Genomic DNA, 11035 nt, shown 5'->3' with positions numbered 1-11035 from the left:
CAGTATCTCTTATGCAACCTTATGTAATTACTAAAAAGTCATACACAAAAATGAACCTAGAGTCAGTCCAACCCTCATAAACTATGTCATCATGGTATATGGCTCAAAGTGGGAACAATTGGGACCCATAGGAGTACTGGCTCCCTCATAATCCAATTATGAAGTTGATTAAATATTTCACTAAAGAGAATCAATCGCACTCCAGTACCCTATGTAAATAACAATGAGACAAAGCTCAAGTCTATAACCTATTATCTACTACATGTAAACTCCTTATAAACTAGTGTCTGTAATCTAATAAGACAATGCTATCACCTATTAAAATTACCTCTCAAATCCTTGAGTTACATATCTCATTTATTATATGATCAACTGATATACTCTAGTTTCAAGGAATTCCACTAAAGGAATTGGAATTCCTCTGACCATAGATTTCATGGTCACATATCCTTTGGATCGCCCAAAGAGACACACTATCTTAATCTCATAAGATATCATGGTGTCTCTATTGAGAATACTTGTTGTCATTAGCTTTCATCAATAGTGACCTAATCCATAGGGATATATGATCACTTTAGGGTCTCATCCATAGGTCAAAGCCTCCTATTGATTTCAACATAAGCTAAATATCTTCTCAAGGTTGAGAGTACATACAGTATAATAGCTTGTTGAATCATGACATTTGATAGTCTTGCATCATAATTCACCATAAGTCTAGTCTAGTATGCATCATATACACTAATGCCTTCACCATGGGAAACCCATCCTGACGACCAAGATAAGTCATCCGTCCAATTAGGAGGTGGTGCATACAGTCTCTACTAGATTTCCCAAATCCATGGACCAACTGTGGACAACTTATCTACTTACAATAAACCTATCACTTGTATCTTCTGTGCAACTCCCAATGCACCCAACTCATATACAATGTAAGAGACATGGACAAAATGCTCAAATCAATGTCAATACACTAAAGAGATAGCAAGGGGATAGTTAAGTCTAACTTTGTTAGATCATATCTTGCTTTTAGGGGCTCAATCCCAACAAGCATGACATGATCTAACATATTGAGTTCATTTATAAATTATTTATCTTTGTTTCTTGGTTTCCCTTTTATCATCCAATATGCATTAATTGGTTATATGATCATACACATCCACATCACTTGCATTGTACATGTGTTAGATGCATTAGGAGCTACACAAAATATTCAAATCATGGGCCTCCTTGCAAAGTGTTGAGTAGTCCACAATTGGTTCGTGGATTTAGGCAATCTACCTGAGATTGTAATGCACTATCTTCTATTTAAAGGGATGACTTGTCTTAATCATTAAGATGGTTTTCCCATGGTAAGTGTACTAGTGTATGTAATGCACACTAAACAAGACTTACGGTGAATCATAATGTAAAGCTATTGGTTATCATGATTCACAAAGCTACTATATTGAGTAGACTCTCAACCCTAAGAGGGTATTGAGCTAATGCCAAAATCAACATGAGACTTTGACCTATGGGTTAGACTTTAAAGTGGTCATTTATCCCTATGGATTAAGTCACTATTGATGGAGTCTAGTGGAAACAAATAGTATTAATAGAGACACCATGATATCTCATGGTATTGAGATAGTGAGTCCCCTTAAGTAATCCAAAGGACATGTGATTTAGAAGGCTATAATCATATCATTTCACTTAAAGAAATTTGATATATGCTCCTTTAAGTTATAGTATGTCAATTGATCACATAATAAAAAGGATTTGTAACTCAAGGATTAGAGAAGTAATCTTGATAGGTGACAACACTATCTTATTAGACTATGGACATTAATTCATGGGGAGTCCACATGTAGTAGACAGTAAGGCATAGACTCGAGCTATGCTTATTGTAATTTCATAAGATATTGGAGTACAATTGATTATCTCTAATGGAATATTGAATCAACTTTAGAATTGAATTATAAGGGAGCCAATATTTTACTATGGGTCCCAGTGGTCCCACTCAAGCTCCTAGTACACAATGGCATGTTTGTTTTGAGGGATTTGGATTTCTAGTTCATTAGTTTGCATAAAGGAGTTTTGGTAAAATTGCAAGGTTGCACTATATCTTATGAATTATCTTTCTAGTATGAGCTAATTAATTAATTAGAACCCATTAGAGCTAATCGATTAATTGGAGCCCAATAAGTCTAATTAATAAATTAGAGCCCGTTAGAGCTAATAAATTAATTAAGACCTAGTTGGATTAGATTAGGTGAACCATGCAAATGAGCTAGGGTTAGGGTTTAAGTTTTTTGCCTATTATCTTCCAAAGAGAGAAAAACTCACACTTTTCTTATGTCTAGCTCCGTTAGAGAAGAGATTGGGTGGAAAAATACCAGGTAGATGAGCTCTACTATGTTTTTAACAACTTTTATGGTTTGGAATTTGATATGAGAAAGTCTAAATCCAAGTATGTTTACTTTTCTCTAAATTATTGTTTAATATGGCTTTTATTACTATTGCTTCAACTAGAATAGTTTCTAGAGAAGCCTAGGGTAGATTGCATGTTCCTTATACGATCTAGGGTTAGGGAACAAAGTAATCCGGGATTCTCAACATAAATGACCTAAGCCCATCTTAGGTTTAGGTTACTTGATCTAACCTATTTAGTCCTAATTAATTAATTAGCCCTATTAGGCTTCAATTAATTAATTACTCAAGTCCAAAGATATCATTCACAAGCTCTTGTACAACCTTAAATATTTACAAAAACGCCTTAATGCATATATGTGAATAAAAAACCCAAATATTCCTTAAATAATATGTCACCTATGAACATAAGCTCAAGCGAGGACCATTAGGACCATAGGAAAATATTGGCTTCTTTATAATTCAATTATGAAGTTGAATTAACATCCCACTATAGAGAGTCAATTACACTCTTGTATTCTATGATATTAAATTGAGATAGAATACTCAAGTTTGTAAACTACTAATGATTACATGCAAGCTCCCCATGAACTGATATTTGTAATATAATGAGGTGAACACTATCAACATTTTAAGATTACCTTTACAATTCTTGAGTCTCATATCTTTTTATTGTGTGATTAATTGACATACTTTAACTTACAAAGAGCATATGTCAAATGCAACTAAAGGAACTATTATGACCATTGTTTTTTTTATGATCATAAATCCTTAGGATCATTCAAGGGAACTCACTATCTCTATCCCATGATATATCTTATGCATATTTTGAGAATATTTATTGTCGCCTACTTTAATCAATGGTGACCTAATCCATAGGGAATATATAATCACCTTAAAGTCTCATTCGTTGGTCAAAGCCGTTGAAAATCTCAACACTAACTCAATATTCTCTCAAAGTTGAAGCACATACAATATAACAGCTTAGTCAATCATGACTACCTGATAACCAATGTCATGATTCATCATTGCTCCTATCCAATGTATAATCATACACACTAGTGCACTTACTATAGGAAACTCATTGTGATGACTAAGACAAGTTATCCATCTAATTATGAGGTAATGAATTATAATCTCAATGGATTGCTTAAGTATATAAACCAATTGTGAAACTCATCAACCTGTAAAAAATCTATAACTTGGATGTTTTGTACAACTTCTAATGCACTCAAATCATGTACAATGCAATTGATGTAAGTTTGAATACTCAAATAAATATCAATGAAAATATTGATAGAATAGTGAAAAATCAAGTCTAAGTTTGTTAAATGAAGTGTTTCTTTTAAAACGCTCTATCCCAACTCTCATAGGTGTTGATGGAGAAGTATAAAAGAATCATAATATAATTAAAATTCACAATTACTTAAAAATATAAGAAGTATCTCATATTTTATTGGCATTGATATTATTAGAAGAGACTCATTTACTTCTTATATGTTTATAAAAGATTTTGAAAAATAATATTTTTAAATAATAATTTTATTTCAAAATTTTAAAATAATATTTTTTTTATTATATTCTATTCTCTTTCAAAAAATTATTTGCAAACAGTAGATATGATCGTAATATCTTACCCTCAAGTAGAAGAAATTAAACTTTAATTAGAATTAAATTCCTTTTATAAAATGATAATATGGTAGAATTTAAAAACTAAAACCAATTTTATTTAAACTCTTCTCTTTCATTGTCATTTATATGAAATAATTTATTCTCTCATTATTTTGTCTATATATAAAATTCAATACTTCAAATCGAAAGAAGTAAATCTATTAGACTATGAATAATGAAATATAGAATAGAATGATTTGTTATGTTACGATGTACTTTATCAAGAAATTTGATGCTTCTTGGGAAACTTGAATGAGAAGTATTTGATATAGGTAACAAGTCTTCTTAATGTATATTTTACTTAACCATCTAAGTACAAAAATTACAAAAGAAATTGAGGGATTAAAAATATAATGCAAATAAAGAAACTGAATCCATTAGTAGATCTCTCCTTATATAGAGTAAAAAAAGACTTATATCAATATGGTAGAATTTAAAAACTAAAACTAATTTTATTTAAACTCTTCTCTTTCATTGTCATTTATATAAAATAATTTATTTTCTCATTATTTTGTCTATATATAAAATTCAATATTTCAAATAGAAAGAAGTAAATGTATTAAGCTATGAATAATGAAATATAGAATAGAATGATTGGTTATGTTACGATGTACCTTATCAAGAAATTTGATGTAGAAGTCTTCAAAGTGCTTCTCGTGAAACTTGATCGAGAAGTATTTGATATAGGTAACGAGTCTTCTTAATGTATATTTTACTTAACCATCTAAGTATAAAAATTACAAAAGAAATTGAGGGATAAAAAATATAATGCAAATAAAGAAACTGAATCCATCAGTAGATCTTTCCTTATATAGAGTAAAAAAAAGATTTATATCAATATAAATGATTATCAACAAGTTTTTGATACAAAAAAATTTCATATTATATAATAATTTTAATTTAAAATTATTAAATAAAATTTATTAAAAAATTTAAACAAATATCTTTCTGGATATTGAGTAATTTTATGTTATTACCTTGTTCATCCATCTTTCATTTATTCGTTACTTCAGTATTCATTGTAGTTGTTTGCCCTCAAGTTTAGAATATCTTTTAGAGTTTTTTTTTATTCAATTTAGTTTATAAAGTGTTTTTTTAAAATTACTATAAATGATTTTTTAATATTAAAATTTATTTATCAAATTTTTAAATGTGTTTCTTAAATTTTATCTTAATATTTGAAATTTTTTTAAAAAACATTTTTTTAGGTTAGAATCGTATTCTAAAATCATCGTCTACTTGTGAAAATTATTAGTATCGAGCTCGATGACCGACATCAAATATTTTCTAATTTGGGATGAATTAAAGAATTAAAATATGAATTAAAGAATTAATACATATATATCCCCCAACTCCCACCTTCCACTGCCCACCTCCCCTTCCGCTCTCAATCTCTGTGCTTCCCTGTCTGTTTCTTCTCTGCTATCATAGCCATGCCCATTTCAAACCCTAACCCTAATTAAACCCTTATTGAACAAAATTCTCTCAACCCTAGTCTCTCTGCAACACTCTGGACCTTTCTCTCTCTCTCCATCAATGGCGGGTTCCTGGAACAAATTGAAGAAATCGCTCTCTCTCAAGCTCTCTTCTCACTCCGTCCCCTCTTTGCCTCGCTCTCCCGACATTCCAAGAAATGACGTCGTTCGGTCTCCGTCGTCGCGCTCCTCCTCCTCCTCCTCTTCCACTTCCCGGTTCTCCCGGAGCTTCAGCACCCGATCCTCCAAGGTCCGTTTTCCACCCACTTTCTCGCCCGTTTTCCATTTGTTTCTCATTATTCTGTTTGGAGGGTGAACGGTCTGGGTTAGGATCTGCTTGGCGTTTGCAATTCCGGATCTTCAATGTTTGCCGGGAATTCTCTCCGGCAATATTGCCGACGAGACGAATTTTCCCGGCGAGACGTTTGGTCCCAGCTTGTATCAACAGCGCCGGTCGTTTCCTCAAAAACCGGCCATTATTTGCTTTGTTACGGAACCGAATCCTAATACTTTTAGGACGGAAATGTCCCTCATGATGCATGCAGGGGTATTTTCGTAAACACAGTTCCTCATTTCGTCACGTTTCTCGTTGACAGTGATGTTCATAATAAAAACAAAATTAATAATAATATTCAATATTTATTAATTCACGGGGAAAACGACGTTGAATATATTTAATTAGAAATTAATTTATTTTTTGTGATCCCTAATCACCATTTTAGCCTCCTGCATGTAGTGCTTTCCGTTGAGAAGCTGTCAGAGGAATAAGCCGATGGGCCACACCCTATTATTGTTGTGGTGGGAATTGACTTTTCTACCCTTCAGTCAATCGTCCCAGGGTGGAAATGGTCATTTTCTATATCCGTTTTTTTCGACATCTTTGCATGATCGTGTGGTTTGCCTCAAAAAGGTTTCTGTCATGGTGTTCTGTTTGCTGTCTAAACTCCCAAAAGATTTAAGAGGCAGAGGTTTTAGAAGAAGAGGGGTACGGGGTCGGCTGTTTGGGGAATTGGCAGTCATACCCCATAGTTCTCATCCCATATGCCATCAAATTCAGGTTTAGATAAAAAGAATTTGATGTGAATTTCATCTTTCAAGAAGTTACTTTCACGCTACTTCATTTGTTGGGAAAGCAAATGGGATATGTAATTCAGCATTTTGCTATTTATGATTGGGTTCCAATCCATCATGATTTTAGTGGAAGAAAATGGGAATTTGAGGGGGTTTGGAGCACATAGAAGGGGGGAACCCCATGTGACTTCATATATTTAGGGGCTAATGAAGATGCTCATTCAACAGCATTTTTTGTGCTGATAAGACAATATCGAAGTTAACCTAATAATGTCATATTAGGTAAAAGTGGTGGGTAATGCTTATATAGCATCTAGACCTAATATAGTCCAAAGGAGAAGCGGTTGCTTTCTTGTAAAGCTGTCATACAGAGGTGTATGGCTTTTCTTTTTCCACCTTTTTATATTGGTTTTTTCTGTAGCCGGTTGGTTTGACTTGGAAGAATACTATGTCATTAAATTGACATTTTGAAATTTCTTCAACTCATTGCCGGTTTGGTTTTTGGAAAAAGATGTTATGACTGACGTGGGTTTTTACTACTGTTAGTAAAATTTCACTGTTCCATGGAATTGAACCTGGAACCTCTCCATCCCTATGCCAATCCCTTACTATTTGAGCCAAGCCTCATGCAAGGTGTTGAGTTTTTAGGTGATCCACATCTTTTTCCATTTTTTGCTGTGTATATTTTTATGATTTTCTCTAATTTTGATTTTATTGATTTATAATGTGATCCAATTGCAGGTGACCCTCAAGTAAGTTCTTTTCATCTACTAGATGGAAACTTATTAAAGAGTCATAATGGTAGTTAAAGACTTTTGAAAACTCAGGGTATTATACATTGGAATTATCGGATATTCTTGACACCATGGGCCAGTAATACCATGGCCAACACTGGTGCACTCACAAGTCAACTTCCTATAATGAGATGTTGGATCTTTTAGGCAAATCAATCTCAGGCTTGGGGTACAAATTTTTTTCTTTTGGGGCACTCTTTATTTGTTACAACTGTAGTGCCATTGTTCTTCTGGTCAAAAGGTTGCATCTACCTTTTTCATCCACCTTCGCTTTTAGCTGGATTAGATGTTGTACCTCACATAGGTTCCCCTCCAGAACATTGTCCTTTTACAAGAGTGCTGAGTTGGACTATTCTTTGTTGAATTCACTTCTTGAAGAGCTTCTCTTATTTCTACTTGTTTGTTTGTTTTTTCCTTTTTCCTTTTTCCTTTTTCCTTTTTTTCTCTCTACCTCCTAAAGTATATCCAATAGGAATTGTTTTCTTGTCATATAATTTATTTTGATTGTAAACTGAGACTTGCATCTTAATATAATTTATTTAGTCTCTTATTCTGCTCTTCAGTGATAAAAACTTGTTTCCTTTTCCCCTTCTACCACCTCTTTTTGAGTTTTTTGCAGCTTATTTCTATCTTGAGACAGCAGTGTAGGACAAAAAATTGATGATGTGTAGGTTTCAGAATAATTTCAAAATGGTATTTTATGGTGATAGTTTTAATTAATCATGATTTGTGTACTGCTGATGGGTACAGAAAACATGTGCCATTTGCTTGGGAAACCTGAAAACCGGACAAGGCCAGGCAATTTTCACCGCTGAATGCTCCCATTCCTTCCACTTCAACTGCATTGCTTCAAGTGTTAGGCATGGAAACCAGCTCTGCCCTATCTGCCGCTCCAAATGGAGAGACGTCCCTTTCCAAGCCCCTGCCAACATTGGTGATCCTCAATGTAATGGCATGGGTCAGGCCCGTGTCTCTCCCTATCATCCTCCTCCTGAAGATTTTCATGGCCAAACCCCTTGTAACCTCCAACCACAATCCCCACAGTCACCTGAGCCACGCCACTTCTCAGATGATGAGCCCCTTGTGGTCAACAGTGCAGAGTCTACAGACCCTACCTCACTTGTCTCACTCTCTCGGCCCCAGCTTGTAACTGTCAAGGCCCTCCCAGAGTTGCCTGCAATCAGTGCTTCAGAATCCTTCCGCACATTTGCAGTTCTTGTGGGCATTAAGGCACCAGCTCTTCTTGATGATGCCCACCTTCTTGATCGTGCTCCCATAGATCTTGTTGCCGTGCTGGATGTTAGTGGCAGCATGGCTGGCTCAAAGCTTTCCCTTCTCAAGCGTGCTGTCTGCTTTCTCATACAGAACTTGGGCCCTTCCGATCGGCTTTCAATTGTCTCTTTCTCATCAACAGCTCGAAGAATCTTCCCTCTGCGAAGGATGTCTGACAATGGCCGTGAAGCTGCTGGTCTAGCCATTAATTCTCTTACATCTAGTGGGGGGACCAACATTGTGGAAGGACTCAAGAAAGGGGTCCGGGTCCTTGAAGAACGGAGTGAACAGAATCCAGTAGCAAGCATCATCCTCCTATCTGATGGCAAAGACACATACAACTGTGATAATGTCAACCGGCGCCAAACCTCACATTGCGCTTCCTCCAATCCAAGACAGGTATTGGAATATCTGAACCTGTTACCTGCTTCCATCTGTCCTAGGAACAGAGAATCTGGAGATGAGGGCAGACAGGCAATTATCCCTGTTCACACATTTGGCTTTGGGTCAGACCACGACTCCACTGCAATGCATGCTATCTCAGATGAATCAGGTGGCACGTTTTCCTTCATTGAATCTGTTGCCACTGTACAAGATGCCTTCGCCATGTGCATTGGTGGTCTTCTTAGTGTTGTTGCTCAGGAACTTCGGCTCACAGTCAAGTCAGTATCACCTGGAGTCCATATTGAATCAATACCCTCAGGAAAATACTTGAGTGAAATTTGTGATCAGGGTCAGCAAGGTGTAATTGATGTTGGAGATTTATATGCAGAGGAGGGGAAAGAATTTCTGATCTATCTTACAGTTCCAGAACTTTCATCTGCTGAAGGTGAGGAAAGGGTGAAAAGGACAACATTATTGGATGTCATGTGCTCATACAAAGATTCGGTGTCAAAGGAAGTTGTCCAGGTAGAATGCGAGAGAGTTGAGATAAGGCGGCCTGAGGTTTTGTCTCCTATGGACATGATTGTATGCTTGGAGGTGGATAGGCAGCGGAATCGTCTGTGGGTGGCAGAAGGTATTGCAGAGGCACAGAGAATGGCAGAGACCGGAAATCTAGAGGGTGCAAAGGCTGTGCTGGCACACCGGAGATCAACTCTCTTATCTTCGGCATCAGCTCAAGCCGGAGATGGTCTCTGCAACTGGCTTGAATCTGAGCTGAGAGAAATTAGGCAGAGAATGGCTAGCATGGAGTTGTATGAGCAGACTGGACGGGCTTATGTCCTCTCAGGGTTGAGCTCACACTCATGGCAGAGGGCCACAACTAGGGGTGACTCAACAACTCAAATCACACTGTTAAGCAGAGAATGTGGAGACTCAAGCACAAGTGGGGTCATCGGTTATGAAACTCCAAGTATGGTTAGCATGGTGACAAAGTCACAGACTCTCAACTTGACACCTGCACAGCAATCTCGACGACTAAACAAGTCATGCAGCTTCAATCCACGATCTGGATAAGGATTTGCAGTCCATAGACCATTGCTGTTGGTAAGAAAATTTTGTCTATATGGCAATAAAATGATAGCATTAGCACATAGTAATCTGCTAATTCATTATCAAAATGTAGGTTTCTAGCTTTAGGTCTATGTTTTCACCTCTGCCGGATGTTTCTTGATCTTTAATTTGATTCATTCCTGGTCAGGATGGGGTTGCGTAGAATTCTTACTAGACATGCAATAATTTTTATTCAGTTTACATATTTGGTTGGGGAAGTCATCATTTCCTCAGACTACGAGGATGTGAAAGAGCTGCATGATAATTGGTGTAATTTCAGATGACAAATTACTGGCTTGAATGTAGTTTCATGGTTAGTGTAAATTATTAAGCAATGTGCAGCTTCATCCTCTAGTTTGACCTTTAGCTGTCAGTTGTTAAGGATTCAATTGTTGTCAGAGAATTGGTTCTTCTGGACCGGTGAGGCAACAGGTGTCATCAGAAATATGTGCCTTTTCTGGTTTTGATTTTCTAAAGACTTGAATGGCAATCATTTAACTATGTGGTGAAACATACATCAAGGATGCTGAGGTCGCATACTCATTTTTCTTCATACAAGAACACCATCTTTGTTCAGTTGATGTGTCAGGCATTAGCTCTTTGGAAGATACTTGGATGGAATTCCAATTCCAACACTTCACGTTTGCCTGATCTTGGTTCAATTCCAATTCCTCCTACCAGCTAGGCCAAAGCTTTTTATAGTCTGGGCTGGGATTGAGAACCGGCATCTCTCCCATCTTAATGATGAGGGAACAATCAACAAATAGAAGGGGAAATACATAGAAAATCAACAGGAGCAAACTAGAAATTATTTGTATTACCAAATCAGTGGTACGAAATATGACTGCAGTT

At 36.1% G+C, this 11035-nt stretch overlaps 1 protein-coding gene across 1 annotated transcript; it reads left to right on the top strand.

Annotated features, from left to right (window-relative positions):
* Positions 1 to 5425: 5425 nt before the first annotated feature.
* On the top strand, positions 5426 to 10549 carry LOC100266793 (E3 ubiquitin-protein ligase WAV3). Its single transcript, XM_002271152.5, has 2 exons — positions 5426 to 5802; positions 8168 to 10549. The coding sequence occupies exons 1-2, from the start codon at positions 5614 to 5616 to the stop codon at positions 10145 to 10147; spliced, it is 2169 nt and encodes a 722-aa protein (XP_002271188.2). The 5' UTR covers positions 5426 to 5613; the 3' UTR covers positions 10148 to 10549.
* Positions 10550 to 11035: the final 486 nt, after the last annotated feature.

This window comes from Vitis vinifera, chromosome 10, assembly GCF_030704535.1.
Source record: "Vitis vinifera cultivar Pinot Noir 40024 chromosome 10, ASM3070453v1".
NCBI classification, from domain to species: Eukaryota; Viridiplantae; Streptophyta; class Magnoliopsida; order Vitales; family Vitaceae; genus Vitis; species Vitis vinifera.
Note: the sequence above shows the minus strand (reverse complement) of the source record. Positions and strands in the feature narration are given on the sequence as shown.